General features: G+C 33.1%; 1 protein-coding gene across 1 annotated transcript in view; it reads left to right on the top strand.

The window, feature by feature from the left end:
• The window catches only part of Cdc73 (cell division cycle 73), a 122013-nt gene that overhangs the window by 66742 nt on the left and 37297 nt on the right, over positions 1 to 17974 (top strand). Inside the window, exon 12 of the mRNA XM_048810213.1 lies at positions 17045 to 17102. Coding sequence (XP_048666170.1) covers positions 17045 to 17102 — 58 coding nt within the window. The remainder of the gene's footprint in view (positions 1 to 17044; positions 17103 to 17974) is intronic.

The raw sequence follows: 17974 nt of genomic DNA, 5'->3' as shown, positions 1-17974 counted from the left end.
CCCCCCCCCCCCCCCAAAAAAAAAAAAAAAGGCAGCTCGAGCTTTCTAAACATTTCTGTGTTAGATGGTAGCTTTTATGCTTCTTAAATGCTTTGGGTAGGGCATAAGTAATACAAGGTTTTAAACGTAAATTGATATAACTTAACCCCTTCAGGACTTTTCTTTCTCTTCAAGTCCCACCACCCCCCAACATTGCTCTGAGTTTGCTAATAGGTAGTTAAGATTTACACTATTTATCTTTCATCTGTAATTTAGACTTTTCTCCTCTGTTTTCTGCAATTGGTATAAATCAGCTGCTGTAGATTGCTTTTAACTGTTGAAAGATGTGACATAGCTCACCTCTTTTTTGCTGTGTTTTAAGTGTTTTTTGAAGGCAGTAAATTTTGATCACTTTTTAATGTCAACATTTTTAATTTGTTTCTTTTCTTTAAAATTACATTTATCATAGATTCAAACAAATGATATAGTAGTAGAACACATTTGTATAGCATCTTCTTGGTGAATTAAGGGATCTTTTATTTATTTATTTTTTTTTTGTACCAGGGATTGAACCAACCACTGAGCCACATTTCCCAGCCCATTTTACAATATTTTATTTTGAAAAAAGACAGGGTCTCGATATTGAGGCTGACTTTGAACATGTTGTTATCTTCTTGCCTCAGCCTCCCAAGCCCCTAAAATTACAGGCATGAGCCACTGTGCCCAGTGAATTATTTTTTTTTCTTAACTATGTTGTCTTATACTAGTATTTCAGGATGGTTTAGTAACTTGTCATGAAGCAAATTTCATAAACATTAGATAATCTGAAAGCCTCCTTAATATGATTAATCTCTTGGACACTTTTGGTATCTTGCTGTTTTTTTTTTTTTCCCTGAAAGAGCAGTGGGCAATTTTTTGTTTTTTTGTTTTTTTTTTTTTAAATAGCCTTATCAGTTTTTCCTCTCATATTCTAGGGACTAAGTAATTCCTTGATATTTATAGTTCGTCCTCAGTAATATCTGTTATTTCAAATGATTGAATAAAGATTTATATTTTCTATAATATTTTAAAAAATTGTCCTCATTTAAAAAAAATTTTTTTTTGATACTGGAAATTGAACTCAGGGGCGCTTGACCACTGAGCCACAACGCCAGCCCCTATTTTTTTTTTCCTTAGTTATACATGGATACAATGTCTTTATTTTGTTTATTTATTTTTATGTGGTGCTGAGGATCGAATCTGGTACCTCACAGGTGCAAGGCAAGCGCTCTGCCACTGAGCTACAGTCCCAGCCCTGTCCTCATATTTTTTTTTAAAAAAATATTTCTTTAGTTGTAGTTGGACACAATACCTTTATTTTATTTATTTATTTTTATGTGGTCCTGAGGATTGAACCTAGCGCCTCGCTAGGCGCCGTGTCAGTGCTCTACCATGGCCCTAGCCACTGCCCTTATATGTATTATTTTTACTAAAAACTAAAAAATAATTTGGTTTTTAGTAATAAAAGTGTGCTAATAAAATGTGCTCTTTAGTTTTAGGAATCATGTGATTTTGTTTCTTAGGCATATATGTCATTTTTCTAAAAATTGTAGAAGGAATTTTATATATATGTATCTGTATATAGATACACATACATATGTATAACATATATATGTATGAAATCTAAGGACTTTGGTTAATCTAGCTTGAGCGAGAGTACTAAAACTCTTCTTAGCACTTAGGTTTATCTCCCACCATACTACAATGCATACTACTTCTTTTTTATTAGATAAACTGGAGTAACAGAGCAAAGATTATGAAACAACCTAAAATAATCTTTTTCCAAAAGTAGAAGTGGATTTTTGTAGACCAGTGTTTAGTAGTGATTTCTTATATAAAATTTGACTGTGAGTTAGTAGGCAGTGGCCATTTATTGTTTACCCAAAGTGAGGTTGTATGCTAACCACTTAAATTGTTACATAAAATGGCTTTTATTTCTCATGATGGTTTCATTATTGTAATATCCATTTCATTATTGTAATACCATTTTAAAGAAACCAGTGCCTAAAGTTGTTAATAGTTAGCTCAAATATCAGCTAATTAGTGATTAAAGAACAAATTGGTTAACTTCAGAGCAAGATTATCTAAATTTTTATGCTGTATTCTTAACCATTATACTACATGGGTGTTAGAGAAATTGAAAATTTTTTCCCCAGCACTGACACAACATACTCAGTTATCATTAATAGAATTATGTGATGTTTATATTTTCACTTTGATCGCCTTTTCAATAAATAAATTTTGATTAACTACTGCATACTAAAATTTCATTTAGGCACAGATTATTAAATGTTGGGCATATGAAGATGATTTAACACATTCCTTATCTTTCTCTAGGAATGGATAAAATAATTATTTTAAAATCCTTTTTTAAAGTAAAAATTTTTGATGCGTAGTAACTGTACATATTTATGGGATACATTGTGACATTTTAATACAGTATGTAAAGATCAAATCAGAGTAATTTCCATATTCATCATCTTTGCCAATTTTTTTGATTGAATTTTCTTTGATGTTCCACTGGGTTTTTTGGGTGTGTGTGTGGGCTGAGGTACTGGGGATTAAACCCAGGGACAAATAACCACTAAGTTACATGCCCAGCCCTGTTTTTTGTTAAAAAACTAAATTGCTTAGGGCCTCGATAAGTTACTGATACTGGTCTGGAACTTTGAGTTTAGCCTCTCAGGGCTCTGGGATTACAGGTGTGTACCACCACACCTGGAAATCTTAATTACTAAGAGAGCTTCATGTTCATTAATGGTTCCCTCCAGTGTTGGCTTGAGCCCCTTCATTACCAGCAGGCTTTTTTTTTTTTCCCCAACTATGCTTAACAAGTATTGATATAGCAGGAGACTCCTAACAAAAGATGCCCATGTACTTAGTCAGAATTTTCTTCAGATTTCGAGGTATATATCCACAAACTGTTTCTTAGGTTTAAGTTATGCTGATTAAGAACTTTTCTATAAAGAAAAAGAGAGCAGAGCTGGGTCCATGCCTGTAATCCCAGTGGCTTGGGAGGCTGAGGCAAGAGGATTACAAGTTCAAAGCCAGCCTCTGCAATGGTGAGGTGCTAAGCACCTCAGTGAGACCTTGTTTTTAAAGAAAATACAGAATTGGGCTGAGGATGTGGCTCAGTGGACAAGTGCCCTTCAGTTCAATCCCCAGAATCAAAAAAAGAAAGAGGAACTGGTGCTATACCTGGGTTCAGTCCCCAGCACCACAACAGCAACAACAAAACAAAACACCAAAAAGAAAAACAGCAGATGTGACATTAAAAGTTCCTAGTTTTTTTTTCTTTTTTTCGTAGCATCCTACATGTTTCCAGTCAAGAGAAAAGTAAAAATCTTATGACAGGCAAGTTGTACAAGTTCTTCCTTTAGTTTCTTTTCATATCTGAATTCTACAGTTAAACTAAGTCAGTAAATGTGGCAGGTTTCTTTGTGAGACTCAACAAACTGGCAGCTACTTTTACAGTTATAAAATGACTTATAATTATTATTTGCTTAGATCTACCTTTAATATTGTAACACATCCCTGATGGCCAGTTAGGTGTCCATTACTGTGTGCATTCTGGCCATAAATGTCCATCTGGTTTTAGCATTTCCCTTACCTTGTCTAGAAGAACCCTCAAGAAGCTAGAAGTTAAAGATGGGATTAGGGATGCCTCCTGATTCCTAGTTTTTACTGGGTAGAGGAAATAATTATTCTTTTGTTTATGCATTTAATATTTTTGAATGATTAATACATAGTAAATCAGATGTAAACCTGCTGTGCAAATTGCTCACTATCTAAGTAATTCATGGAGTTTTATTATCTATATTTGTATATAGGTTTAAGTCATGTCCTTGGTTGAAAAAAAGATTTAGAGAAAATTTTTAAATTTTATAGGATGAGACCACTTAAAATAGTGAGAAATTATCTTTGAGTAATATGAGAAGGGAGGCATAAATCTACTCTTTACTACATTTGTCTACATTTCTGTTTATGCTTTAGTATGAGTAGTTGGCCTCTAAAATGAAAGTACTTAATTTCGGCTGATGCTGATCAGAAGAACTGTCTTTTTTTTCAGTGCTGGACAGGAATGAGTCATAATTTTCACTGCACAACTCTGAAAACTGCCATTTCAGAGTGTTATCTAAAGACCACTTTTAGTTTCATTGGGGTCCCTCAGCAATTTTGCATAGTAATATTAGAGTTTATACCTCTTGATTATTTTAAAATCTGATGCATTGCATTCCATTCTGTAAAAAAAAATAGACAAAAGACTTATTTTTGCTTATTGTTAGTAAATGGTATTCCCTTTTTGTAGAAAAAAATAGTGTTTATTTAAAAGTTAGAATTATCCTCTGAAGTATATAGATGATCCATAATTCAGTTTTATTCTTTGAGTTCACAAAGCAGGAATTACCCTGAGAGCAAATTAGCAATCTCAGAATGACCACAAGTGTCAGTGTTTGCCTGCCTTATTTTTCTCCTTCCATTTTCACCAAGTTGTGCAGCCAGATACTCATATTGTTTAAAAATTTCTTTTGACTTGAGAGCAAAGTTAAATTGATGTGTCATTTTTAGAACCATGTAGACATCTTTATCTGTTTTAATTCTTACAAACTATCAGTGATCCTGAAGGAAAATATAAACATTTAAAATCAGCAGTGATATGGCAAGTGCTAATTGGTTTCTCAGACACCTAGCTGTTTCAGCCAGGAATAGTACCTTTAGAGCTCTGGTTCTCAATGGGCGCAGTACTGGGGGCAGTACTGCTTGCTCTCTAAAGGTTCTGGAGAGCATTTAGTGGTAGGGCTAAGGTAAGTAGTAGTCCTGCAGTGTGTGAGACAATTTCTGTAAACAGCAAAGGATATTACTGTGTTCTGTAGGACTTCTGAGTGTCCCATTGATAAAAGATCTTTTTTTTGGTAATTAAATGAATCTAAAATATTGGCTTATAAAGTATATTTTTTAGTTTTAATATGCACTGAATATTCTAAGAATATAACTACAATGTATAATCAAAGGAAGCTTGTACTTTACTTTGTACTGAACTTTGCAGGTAATTCACCATTTTAGAAATTCATGTTGCTTATGGCATTGATGTTTACAGTAATTAAATCTGTCAGTATAATTGTTGCATTTATTGTGATTTTATTGGTAGGTATCAGAATCTGGATAGCCATGTCTGGTATAATGTCTGACAATTCCATGTTGAAATAGGTATTTTTATCAGTTCACAGATTTACTTGTAGATGTGTCTAAGATCTGATTTTTTAAATTAAATTATTTATTTATTCTAATTTGTTATACACGATGGCAGAATGCAGTTCATTTCATATTACACATACAGAGCACAATTTTTCAAGTCATTGATTGTACACAAAGTATGTTCACACCATTCGTGTCTTCATACCATGTACTTAGGACACCATTCATGTCTTCATACATGTACTTAGGGTAATGATGTCTAACTCATTCCACCATCATTCCTACCCCCTTGTCTCCACCCTTACCCTCCCCCACATCATCATTATGAGTCAGCATCCTCATATCAAAGAAAACATTTGGCCTTTGTTTTTTTGTGATTGGCTTACTTCACTTAGCATTATATTCTCCAATGCCATCCATTTACCTGCAAATGCCATGATTTTTTTTCTCTTTTAATGCTGAGTAATGTTCCATTATGTGTATTTAACAAAGTTTCCCTAACCATTCATCTACTGAAGGGCATCTGGATTGGTTCCACAATTTACATAATGTGAGTTGTGCTACTATAAACATTGATATGGCTATGTCTCTGTAGTATGCTGTTTTTAAGTCCTTTGGGTATAAACCAAAGAGTGGGGTAGCTGGGCCAAATAGTGGTTGCATTCCAAGTTTTCCAAGGAATCTCCATACTGCTTTTTGTATCGACTGCACCAATTTGCAGTCCCACCAGCAATGTATGAGTGTGCCTTTCCCTCCACATCCTCGCCAACACTTATTGTTGTTTGTCTTCATAATAGCTGCCATTCTGACTGGAGTGAGATGAAATCTTAGAGTAGTTTTCATTTGTGTTTCTCTAATTGCTAGAGATGTTGAACATTTTTTTCATATATTTGTTGATTGATTGTATATTCTATTCTGAGAATTGTTTGTTCAGTTACATGGCCCATTTATTGATTGGGTTATTTGGGTTTTTGGTGTTAAGGTTTTTGAGTGCTTTATATATCAGAAATTAGTGCTCTGTCTGATTTGCTTGTGGTAAGGATTTGCTTCCATTCTGTGGGCTCTGTTCACCTCACTGATTGTTTCTTTTTTCTTGAGAAGAGGCTTTTTAATTTGAATTCATCCCATTTATTGATACTTCGTTTTAATTCTTGCCCTATAGGAGTCTTACTAAGGAAGTTGGGGCCTAATCCGACATAATAGACATTTGGGCCAACTTTTTCTTTCACCTTTCTTTTAAGTGCAAGGTATCTGGTTTAATTCCTAGGTCCTTGATCGACTTTGAGTTGAGTTTTGTGCATGGTGAGAGATAGAGGTTTAATTTCATTTTATTACATGTGGATTTCCAGTTTTCCCAGCATTATTTGTTGTAGAGGCTAACTTTTCTCCAATGTATGTTTTTGGTGCCTTGGTCTAATATAAGATAACTGTAGCTATGTGGGTTAGTCTCTGTGTCCTCTATTCTATACCATTGGTCTACAGGTATATTTTGGTGCCAATACCATGCTGTTTTTGTTATTATTGCTCTGTAGTATAGTTTGAGGTCTGGTATAGTGATGCCACCAGCTTCACTCTTCTTGCTAAGGATTGTTTTGGCTATTCTGGGTCTCTTATTTTTACAGATGAATTTCATGACTGCTTTTTCTATTTCTATGAGGAATGCCATTGGGATTTTGGTTGGGATTGATTGAATCTCTGTAGTGCTTTTGGTAGTATGGTCATTTAGACAAAATCAATTCTGCCCATCCAAGAACAAGGTAGATCTTTCCATCTTCTAAGGTCTTCTTTAATTTCTTTCTTTGGTGTGCTGTGGTTTTCATTGTAGAGGTCTTTCACCTCTTTTGTTAAGTTGATTCCCAAGTATTTTATTTTATTTTATTGAGGCTATTGTAAATGGGGTGGTTTTCCTAGTTTCTCTTTCAGAGGATTTGTCACTGATGTACAGACATGCTTTTGATTTATGGGTGTTGGTTTTATATCCACCTACTTTGCTGAATCCATTTATTAGTTCTAGGAGATTTCTGGTGGAATGTTTGGGTCTTCTAGGTATAGAATCATATCGTCTGCAAATAGGGATAATTTGAGTTCTTCTTTTCCTATGTGTATCCCTTTAATTTCTTTCATCTGTCTGATTGCTCTGGCTAGAGTTTCAAGAACTATGATTAATAGAAGTGGTGAAAGAGGGCATTCCTGCCTTATTCCAGGTTTTAGAGGGAATGCTTTCAATTTTTCTCCATTTAGAATGATGTTGGCCTGGGACTTAGCATAGATATAGCCTTTACAATGTTGAGGTATGTTCCTGTGATATCCCTAGTTTTTCTAAGGTTTTGAACATGAAGGGCTGATGTATTTTGTTGAATGCTTTTTCTACATCTATTGAGATGATCGTATGATTCTTATCTTTTAAGTCTATTGATGTGATGAATCATATTTATTGATTTCCATGTGTTGAACCAACCTAGTAGCATCCCTGGGATGAATCCCACTTGATAATGCTGCACTATCTTTTTGATATGTTTTTGTATTCAATTTGCTAGGATTTTATTGAGAACGTTTGCATCTATGTTCATTAGAGATATTGTTCTGCAGTTTTCTTTCTTTGATTTATCTTTGCCTGGTTTTGGAATCAGGGTGATATTGGCCTCATAGAATGTGTTTGAAGTGTTCTCTCTTTTTCTATTTCATGAAATAGTTTAAGAAATATTGGTGTCAGTTCTTCTTTAAAGGTCTTGTTGAATTCTGCTATGTATCCATCGGGTCCTGGGCTTTTTTCTTTGTTGGTAGGATTCTGATGGCATCCTCTATTTCCTTGCTTAAAATTCATCTGTTTAAATTGTGTATATCATCCTGATTTAGTTTGGGCAGATCATATATATCTAGAAATTTGTCTATGCCTTTGATATTTTCTATTTTGTTGGAGTACAAATTTTCAAAATAATTTCTAATTATCTTGTGCATTTCTGTGGTGTCCATTGTAATATTTCCTTTTTCATCACATATTTTAGTAATTTGAATGTTCTCTCTCCTTCTCCATTAGCATAACTAAGGGTCTCTCAATTTTATTTATTCAAAGAGCCACCTTTTTGTTCTGTCAATTTTTTCTGTTTTTTCTTTTGTTTTAATTTCATTGATTTCAGCTCTGGTTTTAATTATTTTCTGTCTTCTACTGCTTTGGGGTTTGACTTGTTCTTTTTCTAGGGCTTTGAGATGTAATATTAGGTCATTTATTTGTTGACTTATTCTTCTTTTAAGGAATGAACTCCATGCAATGAACTTTCTTCTTAGAACTGCCTTCATAGTGTCCCAGAGATTTTAATATGTTGTATTAGTGCTCTCATTTAATCTCCTTGATATCTTTTGCAACCCATTGTTCATTCAATACCATATTATTTAGTCTCCAGGTGTTGGAGTATCTTTTATTTTGTCATTGATTTTTTAATTTCATTCCACTGTAGTCCAATAGAATGTAGGGTAGTATCTCTACTTTTTTGTATTTACTAAGATTTACATTGTGGCATAATATATGGTCTGTTTATAGATTCATGTGATGCTGAGAAGAAAGTGTATTTGCTTTTTGATGGATAATATACTCGATACATGTCAGTTAAGTCTTAAGTCATTGATTTTATTATTGCATTCTGTACTTTTTTTTTGTTTATCTTTTGTTTGAAAGATCTATCCAGTGGAGAAAGAGGTTTGTTAAAGTCACCCAACTTTATTGTGTTGTGGTCTATTTGACTCATGAACTTGAGAAGAGTTTGATTGATGAACATTGAAGCTCCATTATATTTGGGGCTCATATATTTATAACTGTTATGTCTTGTTGATGTATGGGTCCCTTGAGCAGTATGAAATGTCCATCTTTATCCCTTTTGATTTACTTTGGCTTGAAGTGTACTTTATTTGGTAGTATAGAAACCCCTGCTTGTTTATGTAGACCATGTGAATGGCATATTTTATCCCAGCCTTTCACCTTCTGTCTTTGGGCATCTTTTCCTGAGATGAGTCTCTTGGAAGCAGCATATTTTTGGGTCTTTTTAAAAAATCCAATCTACCAGCCTATGTCTTTTGATTGGTGAATTTAGGCCATTAATATTTAGGGTTATTATTGAGACATGATTTGTATTAACAGTCATTTTTGGTATTTAGCCTGACTTGGTTTCTCCTTTGGTTGGCTTTTCCTTTATTGTAGTTCTTTCCTTTGCAGATTTTCATTTCCTCCTTGTGGATTATTTTGCCAAAAATTTCTGTAGTACCAGCTTTCTTGCTATAAATTCTTTTAGCTTTGTTTATCATGGAAGGTTTTTATTTCATTGTCAAATTTGAAGCTTAATTTTGCTGGATATAAGATTCTTGGTTGGCATCCATTATCTTTTAGTGCTTGGTATATGTTGTTCCAGGATCTTCTAATTTTTAGTCTGGGTTGAGAAATCTGCTGAGATCCAAATTGGTCTTTCCTTATAGGTAATCTGATTTTTCTCTCTTGTGGCATTTAAAATTCTATCCTTATTCTGTAGATCTGTTGTAGATCTGTTGTAATTTTGTACATTTGATGTCCTTTAGGCCTCTTGTATTTCATTTTCCAACTTATTCTTCATGCTTGGGAAATTTTCTGATATGATTTTATTGAAGAGATTGTTCATTCCTTTGGTTTGAATCTCTGAACCTTCCTCTGTCCCAATAAATCTTAAATTTGGTCTTTTGATGGTATCCCATAATTCTTGCATATTCTGTTCATGGTTTCTTACCATCTTCACTGTGAGGTCAACTTTATTTTCAAGACTATATATTTTGTCTTCATTGTCTGAGGTCTTGTTTTTCAAGTGATCTAGTCTGTTGGTGATGCTGTCTATTGAGTTTTTTATATAGCTTAGTGTTTCTTTATTTCAAGGATTTATGTCCCCCCCATCCCCCTTTCTCTCTCTTTCTTGAAGTGATCTCTTGCAACTTGTATTTGCTCTCATCTTTTTGTTGGTGTGATTGATGGTTGCCTGTATTTGTATTCTTATCTCTTTCTACATCTGACTTAGTGACACATGTAAAAACTGTTTTTAGCATGCCAAGGATTTTAGAATATGTTTAGTGAATCTGTGGAGATAAGATTTTCATGATCCCTGTATAATCTTTAAACAATTTTTACACTTCTCTTTCTTTTTGTATGATTCATTTATAATTGAATCAGTTCAGTTTTAATCCAGGAAGGCATTTTGAATGATGGATTTAAAACTGCTATTAATTTAAGTTTTTAATCAATGAATATCTTACTTCTTTGTAATGTTACCCACTAGCAGTATGTGTTCCAATTTTGTCTGTAACTGTGAAGAAAATGAATATAATATTCCAAGGGCAAAGTTTTAATTACTATGAATAGATTTGGATCAAGTAGATTTATGTAGATTAAGAAAAGCTCTCAGTTCTTCACCATGAATCTGATATAAACTTTGGGTTTTTCATATATAACTTGTTATATTGAGGGCATTTCCTTGTATTCTTATTTCTTGAGTTATTGTTACTGTTGTTTAATCTGTCAAGTGTGTTGAATGTTGTAATTTCTACATCAGTGGAAATGGTCGTACTATTGGTGTGATGGTATTTTTTCCTGTTTATTTTGTTAATGTGTTATGTTGATTGGTTTTTATACGTTAAAACATCCTTGCATTCCAGCAATCAAGTTGATCATAATGTATAATTTTAATATGGTGCTGATTTTTTTTGTTTGTTTGTTAGTTCTTTGGGTATTCCTGTATAGAGAATGTTTCTTTTTTTCTTTTAACATGTATTTATGTATGTGTGTGCATGTGTATATATATACACACACACATATATGTACATACATACATATACACACACATACATTTAGTTGTAGATGGACACAATACCTTTATTTTATTTGTTTCTGTTTTTTTTTTTTTTAAACGTGGTGCTGGGGATTGAAGCCAATGCCTTGCACATGCTAGGCAAGTGCTGTACCATTAAGCCACCATCCTGGCCCCCAGAGAATGTTTCTTTTTGGAAAGATGGTTGACCAGTTATTAGTCCCACTTTGCTTTGGGCACGGAATTGAACATACACATGCACAAATAGACATATGACAAATGACTACCCCCCTTCCATTTAAATATTTCTTCATCTGTTTATTCATTTATTACCAATATCTTCCACTAGATTGTAATCCCTACGATGGCAGGAACAATCTTGCTCTTGTTTATACTGCTGCTTTCCTAGTTTTGTTGCCGAAAACTTGGTCCTTGTCTGTGATGCCAATCCAATAATGAGGACATGGTTTTGAGAAAAAGGAAAAAGAAGGTTTTACTGCTTTGCTAGCAAATGAGAAACACAGGGAACTCTTGTCCCAAAGACATGTGATTCTGCCCATCAGCAGGAACCAGGGGGCTTTTAAGAGGTGACTCAAAGGCCACATTCCACATGTTCTCTGTCTGGAGTTATAATTCACTTATAAATGTGAGAGGTAGTCATTTCTGAGATCTTCTGGTACCATCCTCAAAGTTTGAATTATTTCCTTTCTATGGTGGGTATATACTCAGGGACAGATGACTCTGTCTAGGATGGGGAAGAAAGATAATTCTGTTTTCCCTGAGATTTTGGAGGGGGAGAGATTAGGGAGGAGCAGAGAGAGAGAGAGGAAGAGAAAGAAACATGTCTATTTTAAAAATAAGTTGCAGTGGCAGAGCTGTAAGGATTATATTCAGAGCTTAAAGTGGACCACTGTTTCCTATTTGACACTGGGATGTTCTTGAATGAATGAATGTTTTATATTCTCTTGAAAATCCTGCATGATGGTTATTTCTGTCTTTGTTTAGTGGATAAAAGTATTTTATTTTAAGTAATGGTGGTGAATCAGTGATTCTAAGACAAATATATATATATGTATTAAGCTCTCCCATGTCCAGGCATTGGAGGTTCTACACCAGACATTGGAGACATAACAGTCCCTAACCTCAAGTAATTGCAGTCTGATTGTGGGAAACACAAATAAATAGATGATTACATGGCATAGTGAGTTGTTATGGTCTGAATGTCTCCTAAAATTCACCTGTTAGAACTTAATCTCCATTGTGGTGGTATTAAGTCATATGCGTTTTGGATAATGATTAAATCATGAAGGCTTCAGGTTTATGAAATGATTAGTACCTTATAAAAGGTTTGGAGGGAAGTAAGTAGCTCAAGTCCTTGTGTGTAGTTTTTTTTTTTTTGGCCCATCTTCCTTTCTTTTACTATGTGAGAACACCTTGTCTGTCTCTTCCAGTGTATGTAGCAGTAGGTACAGTCTTAGAGCAGCCCTTAACCATATACCAGACCTGTAAGAACCTTGAAGAATCTTGATCTGGAGTTCCTAAGCCTTAGAACTGTGAGAAATAAACTTGTCTCATTTATAAATTACCCAATCTATGATATTTTGTTATGGAAGCACAAAACAGAGTAAAACATAAGAGATTTGATAGAGTTATACAAAAAAAAAAAAAAGCCTAAAGGAGTACCATTTGATGATTGTGGGAGGAGAGAAAATACATATCTCCAAGGGGGGGAGTCTTCATAGAAGAGTGATAGTTAGGAGCATAGGCTTTAGCATTAAAAAAGGCTCAGATTTGTTTTGCTGCTTACTAGCCATTGATTTCTAACAAGTTGCTGGTTTCTGTAGCTTAATATTTTTTACTTATAGATATTACATCTGTATTTATCATTTTGTTTTGAGTTTGGATAGTGAATGAGAACATGACCAAGCATTTAAATAGTTACTTTTGTGGATAGAGCTGCTGGAGGTTTGACATGAAAGAGAAGGTTTTCATTTATTTTCAATTCCAGAGCTTTTCATATGCAAGTTAAAAGGTAGGGAATACTATACTTTTTAAGTATGTTAACTATTTTCTGCAGTTAGCAAACATTGGGTACTTAATGCCTCTGGGTTATGATAAGTCTAAAAAATACACCACTATTTGTGTTGAAGTGTTTTGTGTCTGAAATCTTTTGTGTGTTTACCCTCATTTTAATTTGTCCCCACTATTGCTGTTTCTCTTTTCTACAGTAGTTTTTCCCAAAAGAGTCATTTAAAAGTACTTAGATATTCAAATATTTAAATAAACATTCTAATATTTGGGAATTCTAATTATGAAATTCAAACTTTATAGGAATAACTTAACTTTTTAAAAATAAAGGTAAAAAGCATGCTAGAGCACATTTTATGTTTATTTAATTTTAAAAACTTGTGACTTTTGCTCTTATTAATAGTCGGAAATGACATAAATTTTAGAGTCTGCATGTGTTCTATTAAGAGTTTTCAGTATTTCATTGTTTTATGTAAATGGGACTTCTTAAAATTAGTTGATATATTTTTCATACTGGCATTTGCTATGAAATATTTTTTCTTACAGTATTATATTTTTTCTAAAAAAGCAGCAAATACTGGAACTCTGTCTCCTAGCACGAAAAGATCTTAGATTACCTCTTTTTCTGCAATAAAGCAAACAAGAATTACTTGTAAATAGTATACCTTGTTTTGTAGTCTTATGCTTTGTTTGCCAATATGATTCTATCACTATTTTCCCTTTCATTTTAATTCAATTATTTCCTTCCCGGAAAGTCTCAAGTCTCGGTGCATTTGTAATTGCTTCAAGAGAAAGCAGGTTTTCCTCTCAGCTAGTACAACTTGTCAGCTCGATTGGTTGTTTTTGTGCTAATATTTTTCTTTTTATGATGGGGTACTATTTTTTCTTCAACCCAAATATATTTAAAAATATAGAACTCTCAGTCTATTTCATATTACTGCCAAAGTATTATCCTTTCTTTAATATATGCCAGATAAATTGCTATGCAGCCTTTGAAAATTACTTCACCTCTGTCTCTTCATCTTTAGAAAAACTATTCCACCTTTATCTCTTCATGTTTAGAGTAGAGAGTAGTGGGATTAGATTATATGGTTTCTGAGGTTCTTTGCAGTGATTTATACAATTTTATTTCAAAATAATGGAGATCAGAGTATACTGTGCTTTTAACCTAGTGATGGTTAGGGAGTCTTAGAAATGGTCATAAATTAATGGCATGATTAGTAAGGATTGTCACAGTTTTGTATGTGTGTGAGTATGTATGTACTAACTCAAAAATGAATCAAAATTATGCTATAATGATTTTGACAGTTCACTTTTTATTAACCAAAGAAGATGAACATTAGATAAAATTCTCTTTGGAACTGACAGGAATTCTACTCAACTAATTTAAGCTTAACAGGGTATGTGGGGTATGTAGAGTGGTGAGATAATGGGGGATTTTAATGGCTTATGTAATGAAGAGTGGTAAGAGGTAAAGCAGACCTTGCAGGCCACTAAAACTAGATATTAGGTATTAAGAAGAGGATTGTATTCTATCTCTTTTCTTGCATTTGATTTTTATTTTCTCCTTTTGCCAATGAATTTTCTCTTGAGTCAAGGTATGTGATCACCAGTGATTCTAGGCATACCTCCCAGCTTAGTCTTGTGATTAGTGGTCTAACCAGCTAGCTGTTTATAAAAGGTAATATCAGGGAATGACTTTTGATTGACCTTCCCCTGTAACCAGGGGATAGGTATTATTGCCAAAAAGGAGTGATTAGACACCAAGCAAAGATTGCTTAGTAGGCAAACAGATAATAGCCATTATTGGTATTTAAAGGGATCAGTTTGAGCTTACTCAAAAGTAGGTAAAAATTTCCATGGGTAATAATTTATAATATAAAAGAATTATCTTCGTATCATATGCTCTTGTCTTTTACCTAACCCATGTTATAAAAGCCATACTTTTTTTCACATAGGTTAATGTCAGTAGACAGATCCATTTTGGTTTGGATATGTGCCAAAGTGCTATATTATGGCAATTTGAAACTTAATCCATTCTGTTCCAAAAGAAGGACTTTGCTTTGGATTCACCTAGCATTACAGACAGATGATACCTCCTTATGTATGTGCTTGTTATTGTTCTTGTCTCATTTCTTTTAATTTTCCTCTTTCTGTTTATATTTAGATCACATCCCTATGAATTGATATTTACATATTAAAAATGATAAGTAATATGGTTAATGTTTATTCTTGTTATTTTGTTATACAATGTCTAGTTGATGTTTATGTAGGAACTTTGGATAATTTATGAAGCTAACATCAGGCTTTGGCTTCGATGTTTTACATAACGGATGTAGTTAATTTCAGCCAACATTTGTTGAGTTCCTACTGCGCTCTGGGCACTGGGATTACAAAGAATAAAAACAGATCCCCCAACTCGAACTTGGAAATAAATTTAATTAGAAAATTTCCCACTTTATGCTGATGTTAAGTACTGTGTTTTCACCTTAATAGTTACTTACTTTGTTTTACATTTAAAGTTTTACTTGGATGTAATTTGCTAGAGAAAGATAATTATAAGTAAACTTTGATGAGTTCAAAAATTATATACATTCATGAAGTCAGCACCCCAGTGACTCAATGGTAACTACAACAATCTATAACTAAATGCATAATAGTGAGAATATTGGAAAAGGATATTTGTTTCTTCTTCAAGGAAATTTTGCTAACTGTTGTTGAAACTATTGTTTCTTCCAGTGAAGAATGGTTTCTCTGATATTCTAACTGAGTGCTAGAAATACTGCTGTATTGAAAGTGAAAATATTTTCTGGTACTAATTTTTATAGTCAATTATTTGAGTTTTAAAAATGCTGGGGGATAGCCTGCTATTCTAAATTATTTTACCAAGTAAAACCACAAGTTTCAAAGAAAATATAGTAGAATTAAATATTATTTATTAATATTTCTTTGTAAGTATTTCTTATGATGCCAAGACTTATTTTTATTGTGGATTCATGTACTTGTCCTAATACTTGCCAAATCTCCTTCTGTTGAGTACAACTAGAGTAAAATCTCCATGAATTAATAGTCATTATGAAATTTATATTTATAGCTTTCTGTAAAGAAAAATATTATGAAAAATTAGTGTGAACATGATTGAAGCTATTATACTAAAGACAGACATCTTTTAAAGTATCTTAAGCATCTATTCCTAAGTATATAATTGATATACTTTAACACTTAACATATATCCTTGTACATATTACATGCTCATTAATTAGTTGAGATTTGTTATTTAGTTTTTAAGATGTTCACATCCATTCATAATTCAACTAAAACAAATCTCATCTTTATCAATGTGATTTTTTCCTGAATATTTTAAAAGCATTTTGAAGTGTTTATATTTTTTAGTGCATTACAGAGTAGTACTGTTTATGTCTTTTAAACATGAGATGATGTATCATTTGTTCATTTTATGACTTTTGGTGGGGAGGGGGATAGTTGGGCTTTGTGGTGCACGCCTGTAATCCCAGTGGCTTGGGAGGCTGAGACAGGAGGATCATAAATTCAAAGCCAGCCTTAGCAAAAGCGAAGTGCTAAGCAACTCAGTGAGACCCTATCTCTAAATAAAATACAAGATAGGGCTGGGGATGTGGCTCAGTGGTTGAGTGCCCCTGAGTTCAATCCCCAATACCCACTCTCCGCCCCCTTCCCCATGATTGGTTTTATTTTAAAACAGGTAATGACATTTCTGAGAGTTTTAAAATTGTCAGCAATTAAAAATTATTACAGTAACTTTTATGCTATTTAAATTCTATTTTCCACCATAGATCTCTATTGCTATATCTCATGACTAATAACATAAAAAAATGTTTGTTTCTTTTTTTAATTTTTCAAACTCTTAGGGTTTGGTGGAGTGATTGATAGACAAGATTTCTTTGTAATAAAGTATTTATTACATAAAGGAACTTTGATGTCATATGTAAATCTTTATTCTTTTAAAGGAAGGTGCATCTGCCCGTAAGACTCAGACTCCTGCAGCACAGCCAGTACCAAGACCAGGTAAAAATATGAATCTGGTTTTCGTTATTTTCCAGAAACTGAAATTTTACTGAGGATACATTGGAAGTTCTTTATTCTTCAAGTTGAATATCAGTTTTACTGAAGCAGACATCAAAACTATGATCATATTCATACCGTGCTTGCTACACTTTGGTCAGAATCATCAATAAATCTTTCTGTTTTTAGCATAGAAACATAAAAAAGCTAAAATAAAAAATGTGCTAAATTGTTTATTTCCCAGACTAACTTATAATATTCTTTACTGAAGGGATATTTTCCCCAATTTGATTTAAAGGTCATTGATAAAATAGTATGTAACACTAAAATAGCTTTTATAGCACCATACTTTAAAGTTATACATTAAATATTTACTTGAATAAATAGGTATATTTGCGAAGAGTTTAAAATCACTTTAAAAATGAGTTTAAAATTAAGACTGCATTCCTTGTCTCACCAATACTCTATCCTAGGTTCGTGGTAGTATGTGCAAATGTGATTTTTGTTTTTATATAGAAGCACAGCATCATAATTTTACTAGACTGGTGTGCAGCTTTGATGTTTAGAATTTCAGACATCTCTATTATTGAGCACAAAAAGTTCTATAAGCATTTTAAAAATATATGTTAAGATAGCAGTGAAGTTATTTTTCCTTCTTTTCCTACTACCCCAAAAGAATAATCTTTAAAAATGCATCTAGATACCAATATTGTATCATTATAAGTATTTTGGTTTTTTAAAAATATTTGTTTTATTTTTTATATTTAACCTAACATCATTGATAGCCTACACTCCTTCCTCTTTAACCTCAGTATGTCGAAAGTCACAAGAAAATGGAAAGTGTTGGAAAAGCATGGGCAAGAATTTTACTAGGT

Source organism: Marmota marmota, unplaced genomic scaffold (genome assembly GCF_001458135.2).
Source record: "Marmota marmota marmota unplaced genomic scaffold, marMar, whole genome shotgun sequence".
In the NCBI taxonomy this organism is placed as follows: domain Eukaryota; kingdom Metazoa; phylum Chordata; class Mammalia; order Rodentia; family Sciuridae; genus Marmota; species Marmota marmota.
The sequence above is the reverse complement of the archived record's forward strand: the minus strand, read 5'-3'. Positions and strand labels throughout refer to the sequence as shown.